We start from the raw sequence: 26,565 nt of genomic DNA on the forward strand, positions 1-26,565 counted from the left end.
TCTTTTATTCAGTTAGCAATTATATATATTCTTTCATTCCAAAGGAATTTACTCCCAGGAGACATGGTACCTACTCTGGGGGGGAAAAAATGTTCTTTCATGATTCATACTGATAAAAATACCATGAACCACCACCAAATCTACCATTATTTAATGACGATCAGCTAAATTTTGTAATAAAAAAAACTCTTGCTTCATCTACAAGAGGTAAGTAACTTTCCTTTCCTAAGATGTGGCTAAGTTTATTATAAACAGATAACCAGCAAGGCCACAGTACATGAGAAGGGAAGTTTAACCCACCTGCCCATGGCCTTCAGAGAATAATCTTTTTCTTCTTCAATTTATTCCTAAGGCTTATTCATAAAGAACTGTGATACCAATAAATCTTCATATTTTCATACATGTAAAAAATAATCCTAATAGTCTGCCGCCTCCTCTTTGCGATTTGTATAACCTGCTAACTAAACAGCAGCAACTAGGGGATGAAGGAAGGCACTTGCGATGAGCACTGGGTGTTGCATGTAAGTGATGAATCACGACATTCTACTCCTGAAATCAATTTTTCCATATACGTTAACTAACAAGACTTTAAATAAAAACTTGAAATAAATAATAACAATAATAGTAATAATAATCATAATCCACAGCATCAACTGGCAAGGAAAAGAAATATTTACTTGGCACAGTATTTGCTGCTGTTCTACACATTATTCTGCACGCTCAGAAACTAGGAAGGTACTAAGTGTTCTCCTTTTAATAGTTGAGAAACCAAGATTCAATAAGATTAAGTCAAAGTCACACAGTTAATAAGTTACAAGCCTAGAACTTACACCTAACTCCCAAACCCCAACTTCTACTCTGTCCGCTCTGAAGAACAGATGAAGGAGGCAGAGTTCAGAGGCACAGAGAACCAGCTGTGCAGACTCAAAACAAGAACTAGTGTGAACTAATGCTATTCCCCCTGGAGAAGACCACCGACAAAAATAAAGAGGAAAACGCCAGAGTCAGAATGTTGAGTCTTTGACGGTGGGGAGCAGGTCTGGGCCAAGGAGGCAAAATTCAGGTATGGAAGCGCAAGGTAAAGACAGGGGGAGAATGAGTTAACCAAGATTTTTACTAAGTGACTCTTCTATTAAGTGACAACCACCCCTCCTGACAGTCCGCCAGTTCTCTCCATGATCTATTTCTTCCTTTAGAAAAAAAATACACTTTTTCTGAAAGCTTCAGAAAGAAATACTGTTTCATTAGTACAAAGTTTCTGGTACATTATAATTTCTACCCTGTCTTCACTTTTACTGAATTTGACCTTAATATTTTGCTGCCAAATCTCCAAACATTGTAATGTGTTCTTTTCCTACCCATAGTTTTTCTGGAATGTGGGCAAAAATTTTTCAGTCAGCCAGTTTCTCTGGCCTACCAGGCTCCAGATCTACAGTTCCAGATTATTCTGTGTCTTGGTTTCTTACCTACTGGCAACTCCAGGTGCAGGTTTACGGTGCATTAAGGAGCTTATGTAAGACTACAGGGAGTTGAGATTATGTGAGATTTAAAAAATCATTCTTTCAGGAATTTAGACTGTAAACGGCAGCCATAAACAGGAAAAGTAACTGGAGTCAGCTCCGAGGATGAATTTGCTTCTGTTTGCCAGATGGAAGGAGCTCCATGGGTGCTGGGACGGAAAGAACTCCAGCATGGGAAGAGGTAAATATGGGAGAGTGAGCAGTGACCAGAGGAAGAGTCTCTGAGAAAAGACGAGAAGGCACTCAGCGCAGAGGGGAAGGCATTTTCCTTCAACAAGAAAGCAAGGACCCTGTGACCACTCTTCCTCTGGGAGACCAAAAAAAGGTCCTCCTCCCAAGTTTTCCCAGGTGCTAATGGAAATCAGCTCAGGGTGGGGATTGTTCATTTTCAAAACAGCGGAGCCATAGGAGACATAACGGAAAAGTAATCAAACTCTTAAAACACAGATTTAGAACAGTTAGATCACCACCAAAAAGAGCAATGTATTAATAGTATCTATTGTCATTGTCACCCGTGAAAACATTTAGGTAACAAACATGAGGTCTGCCGCCCACCTCCTTCCACTAAATACATCATATCTTTGTCATTTTTTACTTCAAGTTTCCTTTTTGGTATTTCTGATTATCATAAGCTTAAATGACATACAACAAAAAGGCAACTCAGTCACGGAAATTCACCTGCAAGGCACAACCTACAAATCTGGAGGGGAGGAAAGAACAAAAATGTGGTCTTGAACTCGAAAAGATTTATAATTCAACTATAATACCGCCAGATACATGATTATTTCAGTGCAGTATCATGGGCCTGGGAGAACAATGCACACATGGTATGAATCAGCTGTGCTAAACAGACAGGCTTTAAAAATATGAATCAGGGGCGCCTGGGTGGCTCAGTGGGTTAAAGCCTCTGCCTTCGGCTCAGGTCATGATCCCAGTGTCCTGGGATCGAGCCCCGCATCGGGCTCTCTGCTCCGTGGGGAGCCTGCTTTGCTTCCTCCTCTCTCTCTGCCTGCCTCTCTCTGCCTACTTGTGATCTCTGTCTGTCAAATGAATAAATAAAAAAATCTTAAAAAAAAAAATATGAATCAATGGCTTGAAAGAACATTTGACTTTAAGGGGTAACGCGTGTTCGAACAGAAATCCTCGGGGGTTACTTGGATCAGGGAAGATTCAGGGCTCAGCCCGATCTTTAAGGACAACCACAGACATGAACAAACTCCCAGGGCTCCAACCAGCCCAAGTATGTGTTCTTAGGGTTAATCCAGAAGTAAACAAGTCTAAAGGGGTGGGTGCTGGAACTGCTCTACACCAGATGGTTAACTTCCTCCCGCTCTGTTCAGAGCTGGCTCTCGGCCTAAATCACTCCCCCACAGTAGGGAAAAAATCCACACTGCACCGAGGCAAGGCACCGCGCTTGTCCCCCAGATAGCCCGAGTTTGGGCGCAACAGAGATAAAGCAGGTTTTGATTTTAGCACATTCAGTGGTATTACCTGAGCTTCTTGACAGGCGGCTCTCCGTAGCAGGTTGTCGCTATCAAAGCAAACAAAAGAACGAACATTAGCCTTAATAAGCAGGTTACAATCCAAACAAACAAAACTTTTTTTTTTTCTTGAAATATGCCCAACTCTTCCCTATAAAACACCCAAGTGAAAGTCTCTTCAAAACCTGTGACACATAACGAGCACATGTGAAAAGAACTTTTCTCTGAATGAAATCCTATGTTGAGTGTTTCCACAGGATGGGGGGGGCACAAGATCCCCGCCCTCCAAGATGTCTACATCCTCATCCCCTGAACCTGAAAATATGTTATCTTAGGTGGCAAAGGGGATTTTACAGATGTGATTAAGTTTAGGATCTGGAGATAGGAAAATAGTCCTGGATTCCACAGGGGAGCCTAATCTCATCACAAGGGTCCTTAAAAGCACAGAAAATTTTCTAGGCTGGGATGCGCGGCAAATGTGACTATAGAAGAAGTGTCAGAAAGGTGCAAGCTTGCTGTTGCTCGACATGGGAGGAGGCCACAGTCAAGGAATGAGGGTACCCTCTAGAAGCTGGAAAAACAAGGAAATGGCTTCTCCCCTAGAGCCTCCAGAAGAAATGCAGTCCTTGTCGACACCTTGACTTTGACCCTGTAAGACCTGTGTTGGACTTGTGACCCACAGAACTGTAAGATAATAGATGTGAGTTGTGTGAACTACAAAGTTTGTAGTAATTTGTTAGCACAGCTGGATGCACATATCCTGCATTTTTCTTATCTGGTGGAAATTATTTAGGTGATTTGCCAGAAGTAAGTTTGATGTTTGTATCACTTTTGCGACTATGTTATCTCTTATTTTTTCTATCACTGTCAGACACTCAATTGCAGCCCAAATGGGAAATTTTGGCATGAGGTGAAACTCTGGCTTGCAAAAATGAAAACATTTTATCAGAAAAATGTTCATCTATGTAACATAAAGGTTCCTAAAATGTGTTTATGCCATTTATACTGTAAGAACACTTTAAATGGCTGATTGCCCACCAGGCTCCAGAATCTTCTTGAAAGAGTCAACTCTAATGCATGTTGCTGGCATTGCTAAGATAGTAACTTCAACCTGGTTAACGACAGTTAAAAACAGCCAATAAACAATGTATATGAAAGAATTAAAAAGAGAAAAGGGTTCTTTCACTTAAATTCTTTCTTTAAAAAAAAAAACTCTTCCTAGACCTTCCTTCTAACATTGAAGTCCTCGAACTTTGCATTTTTACAGTTATCCAAAACTAATTTTGATAGTTACGTCTAAACTAAAAGAGAATAAACAACCTTTCGCTTTTTGCCACAGCTGCTGTCCAAGGCTACACAATAATTTTTCTTCCAGAGCCAGACTGAAGAACAAACCCTAGACATCAACAGCAGTCAGCTTTAACAAGAAAGCACCATGTGAGGGGAAGAAGCAATGATGCCTGTCTGTGGGTATTTAGAATACAAAAGAATATAAAAACACTTAATTCAAAGGAATATGTACACCCCTATGTTTATAGCATCATTTTCTACAAGAGCCAAATTATGGAAGCAGCCCAAGCGTCCATCAACTAATGAATGTACAAAGATGTGGTGTGTTACTCAGCCATAAAAAAGAATGAAATCTTGCCATTTGCAAGGACATGGATGGATCCAGAGAGTAAAATGCTAAATGAGATAAGTCAGTCAAAGACAAACACCGTTAAGATTTCATTCATATGTGGAATTTAAGAAACAAAACAACCAAAGGAAAAGGAGAGAGAGAGAAATCAAGAAACAGTCTTAATTACAGAGAACAAATTTATGGTTATCAGAGGGGAGGTGGGTTGGGGGGGTAGAATCGGTGATGGGGATGAAGGAGGGCACTTGCTGGGACGAGCAGGGGGGTGATGTACGGAAGTGCTGAATCACTATTTGGCACAGCTGAAACTAATATAACACTGTGTTAACTATACTGGAATTCAAATTTAATTTAAAAAATACTGCCCATCTGAAACCTAAGAACAATTTTCAATTAAAATGATAAAGCCATACCTCAAAAGTGCATTCTGTCCCGTAACAAACATCTTACGGGGACTAATCCCTTGTGAAGTCTAGTCCACAAGCACCTTAACTGCCAGGTTCAGTCCCACGTACTTGAGTGACACCGCCCCGAGACTCCCGCACAGAAGGGAGGTGCATAGGCTTCTCTCCCTTCCCCCACTCAAGGTTCACGAATATTCACGTTTCACTCTTCTACTCAAATGCTCTCCAGCAACTCCTCTCGGTGAATCACCCCAACAGCAACAATTACATAGATCTTACACATATACAAGATGAAGTCAACTCAATGTACAGAGTAGTCAAATATTTAAAAATAATTAACATGTCAACAACCCCTTAGAGTTGACCCTGACACCTCCCATTCATGACCTCTATACAATGCTGAGGTAAAATACTAAATCCTTAGTAACCACTAGATCACCAAATAAACCTGGGTTCCTTGTAGTAACCTGAGCAATGTCACTGGATCCCCCTGGTCTAGGCTAATCCTCAGTCCAGCTTCCACACCGGCCCTGGGGGTACCACTACCACCACACAGAACCACACACAACTGTGCTCCTCCAAACACTTTTTTCTTCCTATAGATAGAATAACCTGTACCTCCAGTCTTTTCTGTGATGGACATATCCTACAGGCTGTTCTGTACAAGCCCTCTCTACGGCTACAAAGGCTGCATACCTACCCGTACATCCCTACCCATTTCCCCCAGCTGGCTCCTCCCCTCCCACTAGGGCCAGGCCTCTGAAGGTGCCAGGCTCCTTGGGGTCCTTCATAAGACGCCATCTTCCTTACTGCATTTCAGCCACATGGACTCCTGTGGACCTAGATGAAAAGAGAATGGCCCCAAATACAAGAATACAGCACCTTGGTTCACTGTTTCCTAAATTCTTTTTTGCTAGAAGCAAAATTTTTAATGTTAACTTGTGATTAAGTATATGATTAAAGACCTCAGTTCTCTCGAGCTTGCTAATACTTCTTGATTTATCGGAGTGCTATTCAAAATCAAAAGATTTCTTTATAATTAATTCCCTGGATTTTAATGTGCCAGATGGAATATGCTGTCAATGCCACCTGTGAGAAAGCCAGACTATGTGCCAATTTAAATACTACAAAAGAAAATCTCATTATAATCATACTTAATTTTTTTAAATATCAAAAATGGCATTAACCATCTTGATTTTGCTCTCTGAACCAACCTGTTTCTAAAAAATCAAACATATCCTCAAAGAGAAAAGATTTCTCCCATTGATCTATTCTGATCGTCTATAGCCAGCTCTGAAAACTATTTCAAAAAAGAAATTCCAAAAATGTTCCAGGAAAGGCATTTTTACTGGAATAAAGAGAAAATAACTTGAAATTCATAGAGCAACTCCCATGTGCCAGCTACCACAGCCGTCGTTTTCACAAACCTTTAACCTTTGTAACAACCCTGCCAGACAGGCATTATATTCTCATTTTATGTATGATGTCGTTAAGGCTCACAGAAGTAATGGACTTCCCCAAAATCACCATGCGACTAAACAGCAGACTGGAATTCAAACCCAAAATAAATGCTTTAATGCTTTTTCTTAACCTCAGACAATACTGGATGCATAATACTCATCAGTATATAGACTTGATAGCACATTCATGAATCACACATTACTTCTAATCTCATCTGATTTTTTAAAATTTACATTCATAGTGTTTTTTCATAAGTTCAGGTGTGATAAAGTTCCCCAAAGCAGCAGGTGAAACTAACTCACTCAACACGAAGTGCTGGGTACCGTACGACCCAGATCCTGTCCTGACCTGAAGCAGCTTCCGAGCACGTGGCAAAGGACAGCTCTTGGCAAGTATCAGTGATAAAGGAAGAGACGTGTTTCTTGATAAAGGACGTACGTGCCAGGCACTGTGCTAGGTGTGGATGTACTGGTGCATAAACCCAGCACTCCCCATCCTCACGAAGTTCACAGGATAGAAAGGAAGAGAGGCAGTTCAACAGTCGTAACGTGACATGACTCTTATGTGCTCTGCAACAGGGGCCCGTTTGGGAATATCTAACCTAGGCTTGGGGGAATTAGAAAAGGCTTTTTACAGGAAGTGACACTGCAGTGTAGATCTGGGGAGAAATAAAAAGTAGCAGGGCAAAAACAGGAAGGGGAACGCAGGCGAAGGCAAGAGCCTGTCAAAGCCTCAGAGTATGAGCCTGGCCAATCTCAGAAACAGAAAGTAGTTCTGGACAGCTGGAGGCAGCCCGCCATGGGAGGAGCCCCAGAAGAGGAGGGCAGGCAACACCCGGGCCCCAGCAGCCTTTTAAGCTATTTCAGGAACTGGGATTTGATCTTTAGGGCCATAAGAAGCCATGAGAGGGTTTCGGGAAGATAAGTGAGGTGACCAGATTTACACGTTAGAAGGATCACTCTGGTTGCAACGTGAAGTCCACATCAAGGCAAGTCTGGATCTAGGGACCAGGGTGGGTTCTCCAGGAACACTGGTCAGCGATGAGCACATGATGAGCCCTGGAACCAGAATTGAGGAGAGCACAGAGGTAGCTGATATTTAGGAAGCAAACTTAACAACTGGCCTGTGGGGATTGAGGGGGTCGAGGGCAGTATCCACATATTTTTACTGAGCCCGTGGCAGAAGGTGGTACCGCTCAGAGATGGAAAGCAGCAGTAGGTACTGGTTCGGGAGGCCGGAACTGGGGTTCATTCTGGATCTGCGGATCTGGGATAGCGGCCAGTGCAGGGGAGGGGTCCAGGGGACAGCTAGAAATACACATCTGAGACTGCAGACATTGATCTTGAGTAAAGACACACGTGGTAATAGTGGGCGGAGAGTGGAGCAGATCGTCTACACGAGGAGGCGAGAAGCAGCAGGAAGAGAGGCCCTGAGCCCTGCGACAGAGGACAGAGAACGCCAGGTGAGTCTCAACTACAGTGACACTGAGCCTCACTTGAAAACCAAAGGAAGAATGTGCAGAGGGGTCCCTGGCTGGCTCAGTCAGCGCAGCACTCGACCCTTGATCCTGGGGCTGTGAATTCGAGCCTCACGCTGGGTGCAGAGGTTACTTTAAAACAATATTTCTTTTAAAAAATAAAGGAAAAGAAAAACGTGATGGACAACTGAGGCAAGAGGTTAAGAACCACTTCCTTATCCCCATCATGCCCTTGATGCTACCTCCACTCTCAGCAAGCAAGTTTTCCTCCTCCTAGAGCACACAATGAGCTTTACCCCTGCAGGGATTTGAACGTTCCACCTCCTCTCCCTTTGAGAAACTAGACGGCCAAGCACAACACCACCCACCCCTTTGCCCCGCCACAGACAGAACTGCTTATCTTCCTCTTCCTTCATTACAACTGCCTTGAATTCATGGACAGTTCACCATTTTCTCTTCCACAGCACACAGCACAGACTCTTGCAGATAAACAGTGCTTAATAAATAACTGTTTAATAAGTAAGTGGCAAATGTTTGAACAGGAAAGACTGACTCATAGTGCTCACAGGCAGGCTTTGTCCTGTAGGGGAAAACTGAAGGGGATTCTTCATGGGAGTACTTGGCATTCTCAAGCCAACAGATCGCCTGGGGTAGTTGCTCACTGTGATCACCACCAAAGGGCAAGAGGAGAAATCGCTGTGGTGCAGCAGAGGATGAAAAACGTAGAACAGTCACGGACACCTGACAGATCAAGATGCATGGCTGTGTGTGTGAGCGCGCGTGTGTTCAGGGGACAGGGTAATGGAACTAGAACCATCTAAAAGCTGAATGAGGAACTACTTTTGGTACACCAGGAAGGCCCACAAGAATTGTCCCAGTAGCTGAGTCTGGTATCAGAGAAAGTCTAGACTGCTAATGGGGCAAGAATCTGAAAGTGAACCTAAGACCCTTTTACCAAAAAAAAACACAAACAAACAAAAAACAAAACCCAAACTACTGTATATAAATTCCAAGCCTATGCTCTTTCTACTACATCATGCTGCCTCCCAAGAGAATTGAAGTTTAACACAATTTAAAAGTTACATCAAAAAAGGTCCCTGAAGATCTGCTTAGTACTAAAACGCAGGTTCTTTGATAGACAGAAACCAGAAGCTTCTGGATTAGAAAATAAAAAAATTTGCTGATGTCACTCTGCCTGAGGCTCTGGAAGAAGATGAACGTGCCTGCTACCACAGGAAATGGGATGCTCACAATTTTTTCTGAGCCATAAAGGTTTTATTTATTACTTTAGGACTGCAAAATAAGGTAAGTTGTTATTTCAATAACAACTTGACATGGAAAGAAAAAAATATCATATTGATCCATCCTATTTCCCAAAAAAGATATTTCCTTCTACAGTCTAGAGGCAAATTGGACAGCAATTTCTACCACTGGCTTTTCCCTTGGTGCACGCAAACCCGGTTTCTGCTTTACGCAAAGCAGGTTTCAAGCTTAGATGTTTATAACAACTACTTCAACTTCTCTGAGCTTCCTAGAATAATTAATCATGATATTGCCAGTGGCACTGCCCAAGGATTGTCCGTATAAGAGCCCGGATGGAGTGGAAACAGAAGCACAGACAGAAAAGAACCTTAGAGAAGAGATTCTCTTGTGTGCAGAGTGGGGGACCTTTGTCAAGTAAACATCGCCCCCTCCCACCCCACATCCCTGCTCCCCACCCAAACACATGAAGGCTGCCGCAGTGAGGAGCATCACACATGGAATGATACTGCTCATCTCTGCCCGATACAAAGACCTGTCACCAAGCAAGGAGACATGCAGCCTGCTGAAGAACATGCTGGATATTCTGGGCCTGAAGAATGCTCAGTCGAGACAAGTAAATTGTTAGAGTGCTAGGTCACAAACTCCAGGAGAACAATAAAGACGTTGATGACTTTGGAGAGGATTTTAGGGCCTTTTGGTCTGCTCTTTCCACTCAACCAGAGGATGACGTTCCTTCTTGTTCTCCAGGCCTCCACATGATGTGCTACCTGCTACTTCAGAAATTTGTATCTTCTTACCTCTCCCAACCCCAATGAGATAAAGAAGTTCCATAATGTCAGGAAAGTATCAAGGGTCAAGAAGAAATCCTACTGATAACCATACATTAAGTGGTAACTGTCTTCATTTCAATGCCCCTTAAAGTACATACAGGGAGAAAATAAGGAGTCAGACAAGCAATCACTGGCATTAAAATTTGTCATCCCTGTTGCTGCTGGGGAAGTTTAGCAAAGGAAAAACAAAGTTAAGTCTACCAGCAAATGTAAAAGACAAACGTAAGGCACCACTTCAGTCAGGGCTAGTGAAAAGTACAACACACTTACGTCAGGAATCTTGAGGTCAGTGTACCCCTGGATAGATTTCTTTACTTGGTGGTATATTCAACAATATACAAGGATCAAGATTTTTTTCTTTTTTTTTTTTTTTAACATTTTCAGTAACAATATAAAGCAAGCCAAGGACATTCTCCAAAGAACTGTATTTACTAAAACAGGAAAAGAAGGAGGGAGGGAGGGCATCAGTCCCTCAAGTCCACAGTGAACGAGAACGGATAAATCAGTGAAATTAAAAATCTAGAGAAAATAGCTACTCTTGTAAATTATACACAAGGTACTCTCCTCCACTTAGGCAGATAAAGGGAAGACAGAAAACAGATTGCACAGAGGTTACGTCAGCTATTCGAGAAGAAAACACAAGGGGGAGTCCCTTCTTTCCCCCCAGGCCTACCGGCTGTTTTCTATAAACCACGGGCATAAAGGGGTATTTACTCTGGGCTCTAGGATACAGGGCAGACCTTTTGACCTGGCAAATCATAAACTAGCCAGCTGCTACGGTCAGTGTTTCTGCTGTTCCACGACACGCACTACCTGAGATGTCAGTGGACAGTTCTCTCAGCACAGCCTGGAGAAGCTAATACCAGTCCCGGAAATAGCCCTGAAAAGTATGTGAAATCAACAAAATTTAGATACGCCTCCTGCCCTTCCAGCTCAGTCCTCCCTACCCCACCCTCCACCATAAACATATGGGAAAGAATACAGGTTCTTTAAAAAAAAAAAAAGAAGAAGAAAGAAATCCGTTTTCTAAATAAAATGACAAAAGAGCTAAAAGGAAAGGGAATATAATTAAACTTCATTGCACCTTAAAAAAAAAAGTTCCCCATTCCCTATCAAATCTGAGCTGACAGGCATGTTATTTAATTGCCCATAAATGAGCTTCTTTAAATAGCACCTATTAATACCCCAAACTTTAGCATCAGCTTGTGCAGAGAGAGAAGAGAGGGAGAACCTTGAAATGGCTGAAAAGCAATACGAACTGTTTCCTTAAAACCACAACAGAATGTGAAATGAGGAAAAGCTGTGAGGGGAAAAACCCTCCCTACCTTCCCCCCGTGCTGAACCAGCCCTGCCTAGACCACCAACTGCAAAGTCAGAGGCTAATCCGAACTGATGTCAAGATAAAACATCTGCTTTGTCAGAACCCCCAAGTTACTGAAAGATGAAGCTCGAGACATTACTGAAACCATAATCTGTACCAAAAGAAATAATACGGGTCCAGTCAAGTGTGGCTCATGCATAATTTATTCCTGGAATCTAACACATTTCCCCCTGGATATGCTGTCAGGGTCTCAAACCCAACATAGCTAAAAGGGAATAGAATAATACCTCCTCAAACCAATTCTCCCAGGCGACTTGCCTCTTTCTGTATCACCAATTATCCTAGTCTTGAAACCAAAAAATGACTTATCTTCCTCTCCTTCAACCAACCAGTCAGTCCACTATCTGATGCTAGTAACAGCAAGCACTTATGGTGGGAAGCCAGGAGCCAGGCACGGGACCAGGCACTAGGACGTGCATCAGCTCACTTCATCCTTACACCTCACCTGCTAAGCAGACCTCATTACCCCAGACCCCACTACCCCAGAATGAGACCAAAATGCAGAGATTAAGGACTTTAAGGGGCTTGATAAAGGTCGCATAGCTACTAAGTAGTGAGATGCAAACCACACATGTCTATCTGCCTACAGAACTCATGCCCGCATATCACTCACACGGTCAAGCCTCACCGCGCCCATTTAGTTTTCCATTCCCAGTGCCACCACTCTGGTCTGGCCTCTCTCAGCTTCTATGTACACTATCAAAGTGCGCACACACACACCTGCAGCCTTCCCATGCCCTCCGCTCCAGGGTCTCTTGCCCAGAGGGGCCGCACTACGCTTCCTGAGCCCAACTTTGCTCATGACACGCTCCTCTCCTTAAACATCGTCACCGAGTCACCACTGCTCACCAAATACTACAAACTGCCTATACAAAGACTTCCAGAATCGGGCTTTGCCTCCCATTCTACTGAAAAAAAAAAAAAAAAAACAAAACAACAACAAAAATAAAAACCTCGAGACTGGAGTCTCTAGTGAAGTCAAACTCTTTGCCAATCTCCAAAAATACACTGTGCATTCCCATCTTCTGCCTCTGTATCAGCTAGCACACGGTCGCACTCACTGAAGGCCCAACTCAAAACATATCCTAGTTAGGATGCTTTCTCCCACATGGACGCAAAGCCAAAAGAGAAAAGAAGGGCTACTTCTGACGGAGTGCTTTCCTTGTGGCTGGCCCTTTTCTAAGAAAAATCAGCACAACAACCTGAGGAGATGGGTTCTCCGATCATCTCCAGTTTACAGAGAACTGAAGCCCAGCCATGGTGCACTGCTGGCAGGTGTAAAGTCAACATTCTAACCCATATGGTCGCTCCTCCTCTTAACCTCGCGGCTCTAGTAACTCTCAGAAGCGAATGTCTTGACTTTGTAATGGGTGGGCCAAGCCGATCGCCTCAAAATGCACCAAAACAGAACTCATTGCTGTGCACTTCCTGACTTGATACCATAAGAAATCCACAACCCACGGAGCACGTGGATGGTACAGCTGGTTAAGCATCTGTGGATTTCGGCTCAAGTCATGGTCTCAGGGTCATATGATCGAGTCCCGCATTGGCCTCTGCACTGGGCACAGAGTCTCTTGAGATTCAATCTCTCCCTCTCCCTTTGCCCCTCCCCCAGCCCGCCTGCAAGATCTCTAAATAAAATATTTAAAAAAAAAAATCTATAACACATGTATGAGGCATTCTCGTACCAAGAAATTAAACCTGAATCCAATCATGCCTCTGGAGCAGGGCTCCTCCAACTTCAGTATACACACAAATCCCCTGCGGACCTGGTTAAGTGCCCATTCTGACTCAGCAGGTGTGGGGTAGGGCCCGAGATGCTGCATTTCTGATCCATTCCCAGGAGTAACTGTGTTGCGGGGCCACAGTGCACACTTCAGATAGCAAAGCTCTAGCATCTGGGTCTGATCACCAGTTTCCAAGACACAGGAACAGATTAAACAACTCAGGCCCAGGTTACAGTGAGGAGAGGGATGCATCTGCCTCAGGTGCAAAATTTAGGCCAAAAAAACACAATGGGGACAAATATTTTAATACAATAATTTTAAAAATCATATGAATGCAAAGACCCACAATGAACAAAACATCACAGTTTTAACTGAGAGAGAACCAGGAGCACTGATTTTTCTTCTCGCCTCGGGCTATAGGACTCTGCACAGCACTGACCAGTGTAAGTTATCCACCAAATCTTGAATATGAGAAATTCTCCAGGGCAAATGCTATAAATACTATGGAAGAAGGAAGGGGTTAGAGTTTGTGAGGCTTAAGAAACAGGCACTAAATGCAATGTGTGAAAATTTGTTTTGATACTGATTTGAACAAAACCATAAAACAAAGAATCTAGGGATAATAGGTAAAAATATAAACAGGCTGTATATCAGAGGACATGAAAGACTTAATTTTGTTAGGTTCATCATAATGGCAAGATTTTTTTTAAGTCCTTACTTATTAAAGTACTGAAGTATAAATGATATAAGCTAGAATTTCTGGCATCTATGTAAAATATTCCAGCAAAAAAAAAAAGTAGAGAAATGAAATGAGATTAGTAAAATGCTGATATTTATTCAAGCTGGGTGATGACACATGGGGATTGATTATCCTCTTCTAATTTTTATATGATTAAAATTTCCATAATTAAAAAAAACGTAACAGTAATCCTTTTTTTCCTTAGTCACCCCTAACATTCACTTCGTACCCTCACACAGGACATAGCCCAGAGTGCCTCACACATCTGTAATAAAAGTAACCGCTTTTTAAAATCTGTGCCAGGAGCTGTGAATGTATGTCCTAAGTGTCCCAGTAATGCTGCCGGATACTATATGCACGAATAAAGTGGAGTTTAACAAACTCTGGCCAAAGTCGCACATGTAGCAAGTGACAAACAGAAAGCTCGGACCCAGACTGGCGTGGCTCAGAAGCCCAGATTTGAAGCATTACCTTCTAATACCTGCCTTATGCCCTATGGGGCTTATGGCAGAAGACAACCTCAGCTTACGGTTCTTCATTGTTCTCATGCTCCCTTAGACCCAGAAGCCATTGCAAGCGGTTAACATGAGGACCACCTGGTTTGGAATCACTGCTCTAATACTTACTAGCTGTGTGACCTTAGGGAAATCACTTAATCTTGCTGTCCCTCAGTTTCTTCATCTGTACAGGGCTATTAATCTCACACCGGTATGAGATTAATAACCATCTCAAAGCTGCTCGGAAGATAAAATGAGTTAATAAACATAAAGTGCTTAGAATTGTGTCTGGTATGTGACAAGCACCGATTAAGTGTTAATGATTATTATCATTACTAAGTTCTCAATAAAACTGAATGACACTGAAAATACACAACCACCCCCCACCCCAGGCCAACTTACAACCACTTATTTTTACTTCTTCTAAGGAATTTTTGGCCACAGACCTTGAAAGGTGGGTTCCCACCCAACTTATGAAAGTCAATGTATAATAACCAAGATGAGTGTTTCTATATTCAGCGGGGGCGGGGGAAACTCCAATATTAATAAAAACCTAGGAACACGTGACCCAAGATCATCACTATAGCATCGGATTTGCTTTCCAAGTTTCACATTGAAGGATTCATAGTGGCTATGGGATTTTAAAATCTCCAAGGACCAAGAACTCTGGCCGGGAAGCTAGACGCCCCACAGAAATCCACAGGAGGGAGCTAGGGGTTACAGGCCAAGGTGGGGGGCAGACCCAGCACCAGAGCATGGAGCCAAAGGACTCAGTTGAATGCCGGGAGCCAGAACGGAGCAAGAGCGGGGCTACCGTTAACTGAGGCAAGAGTCTTTGTTGAGATGCTGTGCCAAGACTCACCCACCAAAATCACTAGGAGAGAAACCAGAGCCAGGATAAGCAAAGACAAGCTCCCCAGGGAAAGGAACAATCTGAGCTTCAATCAGATGCAGAAGGGCGCAGACCAAGCTAGCTGGAACTGCTTCGCCCTGCCTCTCTTGTGGTTCCCTTCTGTCTTCAAACTGCACCCTCCAAACTGTCTTGTCACACATGTAGGGTAAAATAAATAAGGCTGAGATGTTACTGGACCGTCTGGCAGATCTTCTTCGCTTCCTTTCCTCACTCGTGGTCTCTCAAATCATTCCCTGCGCAGTTACCGGAAGTAATTCATTTTAACTCTCAAAGTACTGGACATATAGTACGTCAAATTTACTCACAATTGCTAGCATTTATTGAGCCCTTAGGTCTATCAGGACTATGCTAAGAACTTTGCCGTTACCCACGTGATCCTTCAATAACCGGTGCGGTGCCGCCGTCAGCCCTCTCTGCAGGGCGGGGGAGCGCTAAGGCCCAGGCAGGGGCGGTCACGCCGCCAGGACCTATCAGTTCTGTCTGACTCGAGAGACAACTTTAGACTCCACCACCTCCTGTCTCTTTTCTCCTGCACTTTCTATTAGCAGATTCCTCGCCACTAAAAGGGTGAGAAACAAGGGAGGACGACCGCAGGTAACTTGGCATGGTGAACTGAAGGACTGGGAACGTCATCCCCCCAGGGGGCCCAGAAAGCTTGAGGAGAGCAGTTGAAGAGGAACGAGCAATACTTAGATTCTCTTTACTTCGGCCACCAGGGTCATTTCCTCCTCTTCAGTTGCCCTTATGGAGTCCTGAGAGCAGTCCCTGCTGCTCCTGCCGACGCCTGCGACCAGCTGCAGGGAAAGGAGGCAGAGGGAAAAGCATCACAGGTTTTTTTTTCCCTTGAACGTGAAGGGAAGGGAGGGAAAAAAAAGGAAAGGAATTCCCAAGGGAGAAGAAAACTTACAGTAACAGTGGAAAAGAGCCTGCAAATAAATAATACCTGGGTCAAAAGACAAATTCAAGGCAGCAGCCAAAAATGGGGTGGCTAAAAATAAATACGTGTAACCTCTTCCAATTCTGTGGCAGAAAAAAACTTTTCCTTAGAAAAACCACGACCCTTATTAAAATCTTAAAATAAATGTGAAAATACAGGGAATTGTTATTATTCTCATGTGAATCCTACATCAGGAGATACTATTTTCCTTCCAAAAAGAAAAAAGTCAAATGCACATAATAAAACAATTTGTTTTTTAAAATGTATAATGTAAGATATTATATTCACCCGTCTTCGAAATAAAAAAGAACTTAAAATTCTCTAAGATATTAGCAATTATTATACGCTTATGTATATACTGTAGATACTGTAGATGTAGATACTGCTGAGCAACATAAAGGAATGAACTACGGATAAATCCAACAGCACATTGAATCTCAAAGCCACTGTGCAGAGAGGAAGAAGCCTTTCAAAAAAGAAGGCATATGGGGTGCCTGGGTGGCTCGGTTGGTTAAGTGTCTGCCTTTGACTCAGGTCATGATCTCAGGGTTCTGAGACCGCACGCATGAAAATAACCAACCCAGACCCAGGTAAAGAGTAATTATTCAACACATTGTTGAATAGCTGTTGCTTTTCTTTCCTCTTCCATCAAATAATGCCACCCTTAGGACACATTTTTTGAGTTACCGGCCAGGTAAAGAAGAGTAGAAGTGTTTGGGAGGTGGGAAGAACACATGCAAAGGGAAAGAGAAGGATAACAGAGCAGGCCTTCTTTTAGAGACTTCGGGAACACAGGTCAAGCTGATAGGCAATGGAGGTGGGAGGGGAAGGGACCAGGAAAAGACTAGAGAGGAAGACCAAATCACAAAGGGCCTCTATGCCAGACTGAAGAATTGGGTCTTTGTCCTCTAGACCCTGGAGCGTCATTTACAGGTCATCTGCAGAAGGAGGCTATGATCTGAGTTCTCTTTTGGAAAGAATATTTTGATGGCTGGTCACATGATATAACCCCAGGACCGCTATTTGCAGACAATGTCAAGAGAAGCAAGACAAGGACCTTTATGATACCCTTATGATACTGTACTTGAAAATAGCAGTGTGGTTATGATCACCTCAGCCAGGTGTGGAAAGAGCATATCAGAACCTAGGAGAGTCCAACGTCAAAGAGATGAGCAGATTGAAAAATCACCTCCAGGTAGCTAAAAAAACATAGAGTCAAGAAGAATCAATGTGACAGAAATGGATTGAAAAGTATCCACTGAACTTGACAACCAAGAAGCTATTAATGACCTTGACAACAGTAGGTTCAATCAAATGATGAAACAGAAATCAAATTTTACTAAGCTTATTCTTATGTGAAGGTAGAGACTGCAGAGGTGGCGTACGCTTTCAAGAATGGCAAAAATGGAAGAAGAGACACAGGGCAGTGAATAAATGGAAATACAAAGTTGAGAGAGGACATGTTCAAGCCACAAGGAGTCTGACAAGTAGGAGGGAAAAGCAGGAAGGGTGAGATTAAAGATAAAGTGAGGGAGGGGCTAACCACTGAGAGAACAGGATTTAGATCAGCACTGGAGGTACTGGCCTCCGGCAGGAGGATGGTGACCTTGCCCAATGAGACAGAAAGGAAGATTATACATGTGTGTGCAGGGCGTGGGGAAGAAAGAATGTCTGAGACCTGGAGGAAAGGTAGCTGGCTGGGGAAGAAGAGTTGGGGAGAGTGTTCCAGGAGGGTTCCATGTGTAAAGACCCTCCAAGGAACCCTGAAATAGAACTTCATGGAAAGAGACTTCTTCCACAGTGTGACCTGATAATTCTACACACTAAAGTGTAGATGTGGCGAGGCTGGAGACGTATACACTTGGGGCCAAGTCATGTAAAGTTGAGTCTAAAAGCAACAGCAGTCCTCACTTCTTTTTTTTTTTTTTTTTTTTTTTTTTTTAAAGCAGTCCTCACTCCTTAAAAGATGACTCTGGCAGGGTGGGGAAATTAGATAAGAAACAGGCAAGAGCACCTGTGAGGAGAGAACAGTTAGGATACATTTAATACGAATCCAGGCCAGGGATGACATTTCGGTGGTGGTGACAGTACAGCAGCCAAAAAGAAAATTGAACACATTCGGAGATGTAGAAGAGGCTTAGAACGCATGGCCTGAATGTGGGAAAGGAGGAGCAAGGACAATCACGGGGGGACGTTCACGTTCTAGTTTGGGAAGCCAGAAAATGGTCAGTGGTACTGATCACTGAGAAGGGTGGGGGTGGCAAGAAAGTCCTGATTTCCAAGTCGCTGAGCTTAAGGCACTGGTGAAGCAGGCAAGTAGATAAGTAAGCGACTGAACACAGATGTAGGTCTGGAGCTCCGAAGAGGTCAAAATGGTAATGAACCTGGGATTTGCCTACTACAGCTGGAAACTGCAGGCACTGTGAGGAGAGATTACAGAGGGAGAGGACATAGTGTGAGAAGATGGCCTGTGGCAGAGTCCTCGAGAACCACTTCCCTCATGCATGAGTGGAAGGGAAGGGCACGCCAAGAGAGCAAGAGAGCGACAAACACCCACACATCAAGGAGGAAGAACAGGAGCCCGTGAAAAAAAGTACTTCCAGGATAGTCAACTGTGTCTGGAGCTGGGCTATTAAAAAGAATGGGGAATAAAACTGGTGAGAATAATTCTAACAAAGACTGGATAGGAGAGAGAAGGAGTAAGAGGTTGGGAAACGGACAAAACCAATTCGAATGGCTTAACTGTAAAGAAGGAATGAGAGATCAAGAAGGCTGGGAGGACGTGTGAAACGTGCAGCTGAGAAGTGTGTGATGTGTTGGATCGAGAAATTAGGATCGGAAAAAAGTGAAGAAAGTAAGAGAAGAGTGACAGATTAGGACGGAACTGGAGGAGGGCCCAAGGGACAGGAAGTATTGGTGACACTGGAAAAGGGAACTGAGGTTAGGAAACGAATAATGGCAGACTGAAATGAGGGACTGGGACACCAGAGCTCCAGATTTCAGGAGCGGAACAGGGGCAAGTGACAATAAGGTCCTCAGCCCCCAAGGGCAGAGGAAGTGGCAAGCGTGTGAAGTGGCAGTGAAAGTCCTAGGAGTGGATGAAGCCAGGGAACGTGAAGGATAGGCTGCTACACAGGTCATCCGCAGGTGGCCTCAGAGCACTCGGCAAGACAACAAGACAGAGGGGAAAGGACGCTGGTAAACCAGGCACTGACGCCTAGAGCTGAGGAGATCCCAGGAAGCTGGGGCGGGCGGGGGGGGTTCACAGTCATATGACACAGCCAGACACGAGCCTCAGAGGAAAGGAGATGTTTATAAGAAGATGGAAGACTGATGGTTTGGAATAGCTACTGAGGAGCTAAAAGAATGCTAACCCCCGCCGACAACCCGCTTGATGGGGCAAGGCAGCTGGTATTCAAGAGAGCTGCAGGTTAAGATTCTTCTCAGGGAAGAAACTAGAATATAATAAAAGAAGATATGCGAAGACTATCATGTGGTAATGCTGGGAACATACAGATAAAGGAGAAAAGATAATAAAAAAAAAAAAAAGTATCTGAACATAGCCAAAGGCCACATATGGAAAACCTATACTCAACAGTGAAAAACAAAGCTTCTTAAAGATCAGGAACAAGGCAAAGATCTCGCCACTCCTGGTCAACCTGGTTTTGAAAGTCCTAGCCAGAGCAATTAGGCAAGACAAAGAAATCAAAGCATCTAAATTGGAAAAGAATAGAAATTATCTGTTTGCAGATGACCTCTAAAGATTTCACACAACAAACCACTGGAACAAATTTAGCAAAGTTGCAGGATACAAAAATCAGCACATAAAAATCCATTATTTTTATACCCTCACAATGAACAATCCAAAAAAGGAAATTAGGAAAATAATCCCATTTACAATAGCACCAAAATATAAAATATTTTGGAATAAACTTAACCAAGAAGGTGAAGGACTTGTACACTATAAATCACTGCTGAAAAAATGTAGACACACCAATAAATGCATATTTGTGGACTGGAAGACTTAATATCACAAAAATGTCCATACTACCCCAAATGAGCCACGGATTTAACACAATCCCTATCGAAATCTGTGGCATGTTTTGCAGAAATAGAAAAAAAAAATCCTAAATTCATATGGAACACAAGGGACCCCAACTAGCCAAAATAATCTTGAAAAGGAACCAAATTGGAGGCCTCATAATTCCTAATATCCAAAACATATTACAAAGCTTAAAAGCTGGTGGTGTTGGCACAAACATACAGACCAAAAGAACAGAGAACAAGTGAGTAAATAAACAAATACATTTATGATCAACTGATGCTAGACAAGGACACCAAAACAACGTAATGGGGAAAGGGCCAAAACAGATTAAAGACCTAAATATAAGACCTAAAACTATAAAACCCCCAGAAGAAAACACAGGGGAAAGCTTCGTAACATTGGATTTGGCAGTGATTTCTTAGGACACCAAAAATAAAGGCAACAAAAATAGAAATAGACAAATGGAATTACATCAAACTTAAAAGCTTCTGGGCATCAAAGGACCCCATCAACAGAGTGAAAAGGCAACCTATGGAACAGGAGAAAAATCTCTGCAAATCACGTATCTCAGAATGGGCTAAAGAAGCCCTACAATTTAACAACAACAACAACAACAAAAAAAAAACAGAGAACGTGATTTTTAAAGACAGGCAAAGGATCTGAACAGTCATTTCTCCAAAGATAAACAAATGGTGTCTAAACCTTTGAAAAGATGCACACTATTACTAATCATTAGGGAAATGCAAATCAAAATCAGAAGATGCTGTATTGTGCCCATTAGGATGGCCACTATCAAAACAAAAACAAAGTAACAAGTGTTGGGAAGGATGTGGAGAAACTGGAAGCCTCCTGCCGTTGGTGGGATTGTAAAATGGTGCAGCCACTATGGAAAAGTGTAGGGCTTTCTCAAAAAATTAGAGCCACCCTGTGACCCAGCAATCCCACTTCAGACTATATACCCAAAAGAACTGACAACAAGATCTGGGAGACATAACTATACACCCAAACTCACTGTAGCAGCATTACTCACAATAGCCAAGAGATGGAAGCAACCCAAACGTTCATCAACAATGAACGGATAGAGAAAATGTGGTTATATCCATGCATAGAACAAAATAGGATCCAGTCTTTAAAAAGAAGGAAGTCCTGCAATGTTAATGAACCGCAAGAACATCATGCTAAGTAAAAGAAGCCTGTCACCGAACACAAACACTGTATGATACCACTTATCCGAGGTACCTGAGATAGTAAAACTGAAAGAAACAGAAAGTGTAATGGTGCTTGCCAGGGGCTGGGGGTGGGGAAAGGAAATGGGGAGTTGTGTTTAATAGGTAGAGAGTTTCAGTTTTGTAAGATGAAAAAATTCTAGAGCTCTGTTGCACAATAATGTGCATCTACTTAACACTACTGACTGCACACTTAAAACCGGCTAAGGTGACAAATCATGGGCTTTCTACTACAATTTTAAAACAAAAAGACCACATAGTACTACAGAATACAGGAGAAAAGTTTGAGAAAAGGAAAAGCAACAGAACAATAGGGCTTGCATCCTGAACACACCCTTGATTGTCAAAGGTGGAAACTGAGCAAAATGAGGCCTCCAGACTCCAACGGCATTTTGGTTCAAGCGGTTTAAGAGCTAACTAATTACTAGGGTATCTACAAGACATCCTGGACAGGGTACATGGATACTGCCTCAAATCTTCACCTAGTAGCAGAAACGGCAGTGATCATCAGGGATCATTTCCTGCTTGCATGAGCTGTGGCATGGACTGGGGGCTTCTGCAAAGGGAATCCTATTTCCCATGAGGCAGGAGGTGTAAGGACTCAAGGATGGTTAGAAAAGGGAGAAAAGGCACACATTATGTTTCATTTTCCATTTGTCAAAACATTTCTTCCACCTATTTTTTTAAAATGTATTACAAATTTTAAGCTTCTCAAGTCTGTCCTTTACATGCTAGCTAATGGAATTCAAGCACTGAGCCTTGAGAATACTTGGGGGGGGGGGGGATCTGTTCCCTTTAATCTACAGCTGCCAAAAAACTCGACACCGTGGTGCATCCTAAGATTATCTCTGACCCATGCAAAGGTGAACTGAGACAGTTTACAGAAGTATCAGTATGAATCTCCCTTCCACTGTGGAGACTTCTTTACAAAAGCTGTTTTCTGTTTAACAAAGCAGTCATTTAAGACACCTAGATGGATTACAGAGTGTTGTTAAAGACTTGAGATGTCACCTTTAATCCCCAAAAGACGAAAATTTAATTGGTTCTCATAATTATTTATATAATTTTACACAAAAACTTTCTTTAAATCTTATTACCATGTTAAACCAGAAGGGAGATCTGGCACTTTCTTCCCCCTTCATACTTAGAGGCTAATAAAACCCATGGCTGTTGAATTCCTTATTCAAACAAAAGGTGTGAAAGTTTTTGTCTCATTTCTATTAACCTAGGCTAATGGGATAAATGTTGGAAAAGCCACAGGGGCTGAAGCGAACGGATTCACTCAGGGTCTAACAGCACCAGTGGTAACAGATCAAGAGACAGTAGTAAGAAACTGAAAGAATAAAATCACAAAGAGACACAGGAGGTCAATCCCTGTCTACTAAGAGTCTGGGAGGGGACTTCCCTCTCAATTTCCTCAGCTTCCCATCTCACTACTATATATCTACTGTCACCCAGTGTTAAAGACACCGCACCGCTGTAGTTACAGTTTTCCAGAACTATTTATAAGAAGCCCTTGTCTTTATGGCTTTAACACTTAATTTTCTTTTACACCACAATGTGCTACAGAGACAAGATTTTGACCGTAGGTCCTTTTATTGGTGGGTGGTTTTGTTGTTGGAGGTGAAGGTGGGGTGGGGCTGTTACTTACCAGTGTTTTCCATACAGCCAATGGCCTCCCCATGTCAGCAGGCAGATCCCAGCTGTTGTTTTCTTCCAATGATTTCTAAGTGTTTTAAAGAACACGGTCATCTTCTCCTAAGGATTTGCTATATTAACAGAGGCAGAAAAAGAAAAAGTAAGTACCCCAGCTCACTGTGTAGAGGCCCCCTAACTGCCTTCCATGCACCTTTCTTCCCTCATTCCTACTCCTTCTTAACCCTTCTCTGGTCTCTTCCCATCTGCTCCCTTCCAGTCTTCCATCAACTTCATCTTCTCACTGCCCATCTGTCTTTCTTCTTTCTTTCCTCACTTGTTTCCACCTAAACTCACTGCTTCCCTCTCTGCTCACCTGAACCTCACATATTCAAAGCAAGCAGAGAAGTACAGAGAAGCAAATTCCAGGCTTCCCGCTTTTTCTTTCTCCCTACAGTCACTATACCACTATTAAAGAGTATTTGTCTATTACATATAAAGGACTCAACAATAAGTACTATGAAGGGCTTATTCAAAATAAAGGAAAACACTAGCCCCTCAAAAGGAAAATAAGCAGAGAACATGCACAGAAAATTCACAGGGCAAATGCAAATGGCTGTGTGAAAATGTTCAACTTCTAGTTAATTGAAAACATGCAAATTACACAAAATTAGTACCATTCACCTCTAAAACTAATAAATGTTTACATGGTCATATTCACTGATGACAAAATAAAAGAAGATAGACACACTCACGTACTCCTGTAAGCAAAGTAAATTCACACAACTTTACTAAAAAACCAAGTGACAATATAGATCCTTACTCTGTTTTGCTTTTTCACAGCACTTATCATTTGATGATCCTTATTTGCTAATTTGCTTATGAGCTCATCGCACTGAAATGTCAACTCTGTAAGAGGAAGGACTTTGTTCTGGTCACTGCTATATCCCCAGTGCTTAAAATAAGATACAGCACATAATAGTCATTCAACAGCTAACTGGTGAATGTCACAGGGTTCAGGACATACTACCCCAAAATGTGGCAACTTAGCATATTGAATATTTTAAGCTAAGGAAGTCTGAGAAAATGACAGAAACAGGAAGGTCATTCTGACCTCCTCACCTGACCCTTCTTCCCTGAAACCGGTCATAAAACCCTCATCTATGAAATACACTCCCTAAACCCAGAAGAAAGGAACACCATCTCTGAAGACAAAGGATGCCAAGAAGAATCCTAACAAACAGGCCTTCCTAAATCTCCCATTTACTTTGATTTCCTCATACTCAACCTAACATATTCCTTCACAACTGTCCACCCTTCAACAAACCTAACTTTCAATCCACCAACCATCAGCCTGCTCCTTGGCTATAAACCTCACTTGCCCACTTGTAGGAGGTGAGAGGAGAAACCAAGCCAGAGCTGTACTTGGGCAACTAATTGAATAAAGTTTTCAATCATTAGATTTGTAGTACACGTTTGTGTAGAAAGGTGGCGTGTGCTGTTGAGAGAGTGAGTTTGAGATGCCCGGAGGATATCCAAGTTGATATTCAAATGATCAGTGGAGGTCTGGATCTAGCAGTCTGAAGCTGGGAGAAACGAGGTAGAAGATACAGATTTGGGACTCGTCAGTGTGAAGGTGGTCAAGTTTGAGTGCAGATAAAAATCACTCAAGGCAAGGGTAGAAAGAAGGGAAAACACCAATACTGTTAGAGAACAATCTGAGAGTTGATAAACGTCTGTTTTCATCCATGATTATCCACCCGTGATCCAGTGGAACTCCCTTTTGGTCACAAAATAGTGACCAAAAACATGGAAACATGCATAAAAACATGGAAACATGCAGGCAATCTAGTGTAGTGAAACGAGCAGTGGTGCAAGGGTCCTGAGGCCTGGATTCCAGAGTCACTTTATGACAGTGAGAGCATGGGTAAGTCACTTAGCCTCTACCCGTCTTTCCCTGTTAGTCAAATGAGAACACAGCACCTGCTCTGATTAACTGAGCGGGCTGTAAAAATCACCTCTGATGGGGCTGCAAATGCACATGACTCATTAGTAAAAAATGAGAATACTACACCTATCTGATTAAGTCATTTGGCTAAAAAGATCACGTATGAAAGAACGGTGAATGCACTTTGTAAAATTTTCTGCATTTAAGTTGTCACGGCAATTGTGCAATATATGAGCCAAGAATGCATATTCCTTCTAAAGCACCCAAGAGAATTCGTATTCCTCGATCTGAGTTAAAGTCTAAATTTTATATGTTCAAATTAACATCTCTCCTCTGTAAAGCAGGTTGACCAGCTGGTTGTTTTTTCCCGTTGTTTGTTTGTAACAACGCCCAAATTCTAATTGTACTGGGGCCCCCTCACCAGGACGGTGGGGATTTTCTCACTAGACGGCGAACCCCTCCCGGGTAGGCGCGGTCTAGGCATCTCTAGCAAACACAACCTAGAAAAGCACCAGGAATGAATGAAGCCGTCAATCGATCAGAAATGATTCTCCCCGTTTTGCAAATGAGTAAGCCGAAGCCCAAAGGGGAAGAAGAGTGAGTAAGGGTCACACAGGGCAGCGACAGCTCTGGTACCAGAACCCAGACCAGCTGACCCGCGGAGTGACACCCCGGACCCCGCCATCCCTCGGGGCCCCGGCTCCCATCCTCTCCCCGACGGCTCCCGCCGCCCGCACGCCCGGCCCCCGCCGCCGCCGCGCCCCCGGCAGGCTCCCGCAGCTCCGTCCCGCACCCCGGAACCCTCCGCCCGGCCCGGTGCTCGCGACCCGCTCTCCGCCCCCCGCCGCCGCCCCCCGCCACTCACCCGGGCCGCTCCCGCTCAACGCCCTGCCTTCCTGTGCTCTCCCTCAAGCTTCCGCCGCGCTTTTACGGGAAACCGCGCCGCCGCGCTGGGGTTCCGCTGCGCTTCCCGACGCGCGGGGACGGCGCTGCGTGCGGGGGCCGCCGCCTGGGGGCCCGCCTGCATTTTTCCTCCGCGCCTTGATTCTTCCGTGCGTCCCTTCACCCGTCCGGGTGTCGCTCCGCAGTGTTTGATCGGGAGCCACCACGGCAAACACTGCTTTAGGACCGGCTCTAACGCGGACCGTGAATGAACGGGGCAACTTTAGATCCTAAGTGCGAGACAAACACACAACGAACGGCGTGATCTGAAGGGAGTGGGTGGGAGAGAACTACTCTAAATCGGGCGGCCTGAGTTAGCCTTTCTGAGCCGGGGGCAACTGATGGGAAGGAGAGGGAGCAGGGCTAGCAAAGACCGGGGGGGAAAGGAGCGCCTGGGGGAGGGAACAGCCGGTGCAAAAGCTCTAAAGCCTGGGGCAGTTTGGCAGGTGGGGGCCAGGGTGGGCGAGGCCAAGGAGTCAGCCGGGCCAGGACGCTGGGGA

General features: G+C 43.6%; 1 protein-coding gene and 1 long non-coding RNA gene across 3 annotated transcripts in view; both read right to left on the bottom strand.

Moving 5' to 3' along the window:
- The window catches only part of AGK (acylglycerol kinase), a 70,808-nt gene that overhangs the window by 43,850 nt on the left and 393 nt on the right, over nucleotides 1-26,565 (bottom strand). Inside the window, exons 1-3 of one of the 2 annotated variants that reach the window (XM_032867459.1) lie at nucleotides 25,989-26,048; nucleotides 23,192-23,309; nucleotides 3,012-3,051 (exon numbers count right to left, since the gene is read on the bottom strand). In XM_032867459.1, coding sequence (XP_032723350.1) covers nucleotides 3,012-3,051; nucleotides 23,192-23,292 — 141 coding nt within the window. In that variant the 5' untranslated portion in view covers nucleotides 23,293-23,309; nucleotides 25,989-26,048. Of the gene's footprint in view, nucleotides 1-3,011; nucleotides 3,052-23,191; nucleotides 23,310-25,988; nucleotides 26,049-26,565 lie in introns of those variants that run through there. The other variant, XM_032867462.1, reaches the window with a different exon arrangement.
- Nucleotides 13,106-14,632, bottom strand: LOC116873595. Its single transcript, XR_004383853.1, has 2 exons — nucleotides 14,549-14,632; nucleotides 13,106-13,684 (listed from the first exon to the last, which is right to left on the bottom strand). It is a non-coding gene; the product is annotated as an uncharacterized LOC116873595 (long non-coding RNA).

The sequence above is a fragment of the Lontra canadensis genome, unplaced genomic scaffold, assembly GCF_010015895.1.
Source record: "Lontra canadensis isolate GAN:19392208 unplaced genomic scaffold, GSC_riverotter_1.0 scaffold2, whole genome shotgun sequence".
Classification (NCBI taxonomy): Eukaryota; Metazoa; Chordata; class Mammalia; order Carnivora; family Mustelidae; genus Lontra; species Lontra canadensis.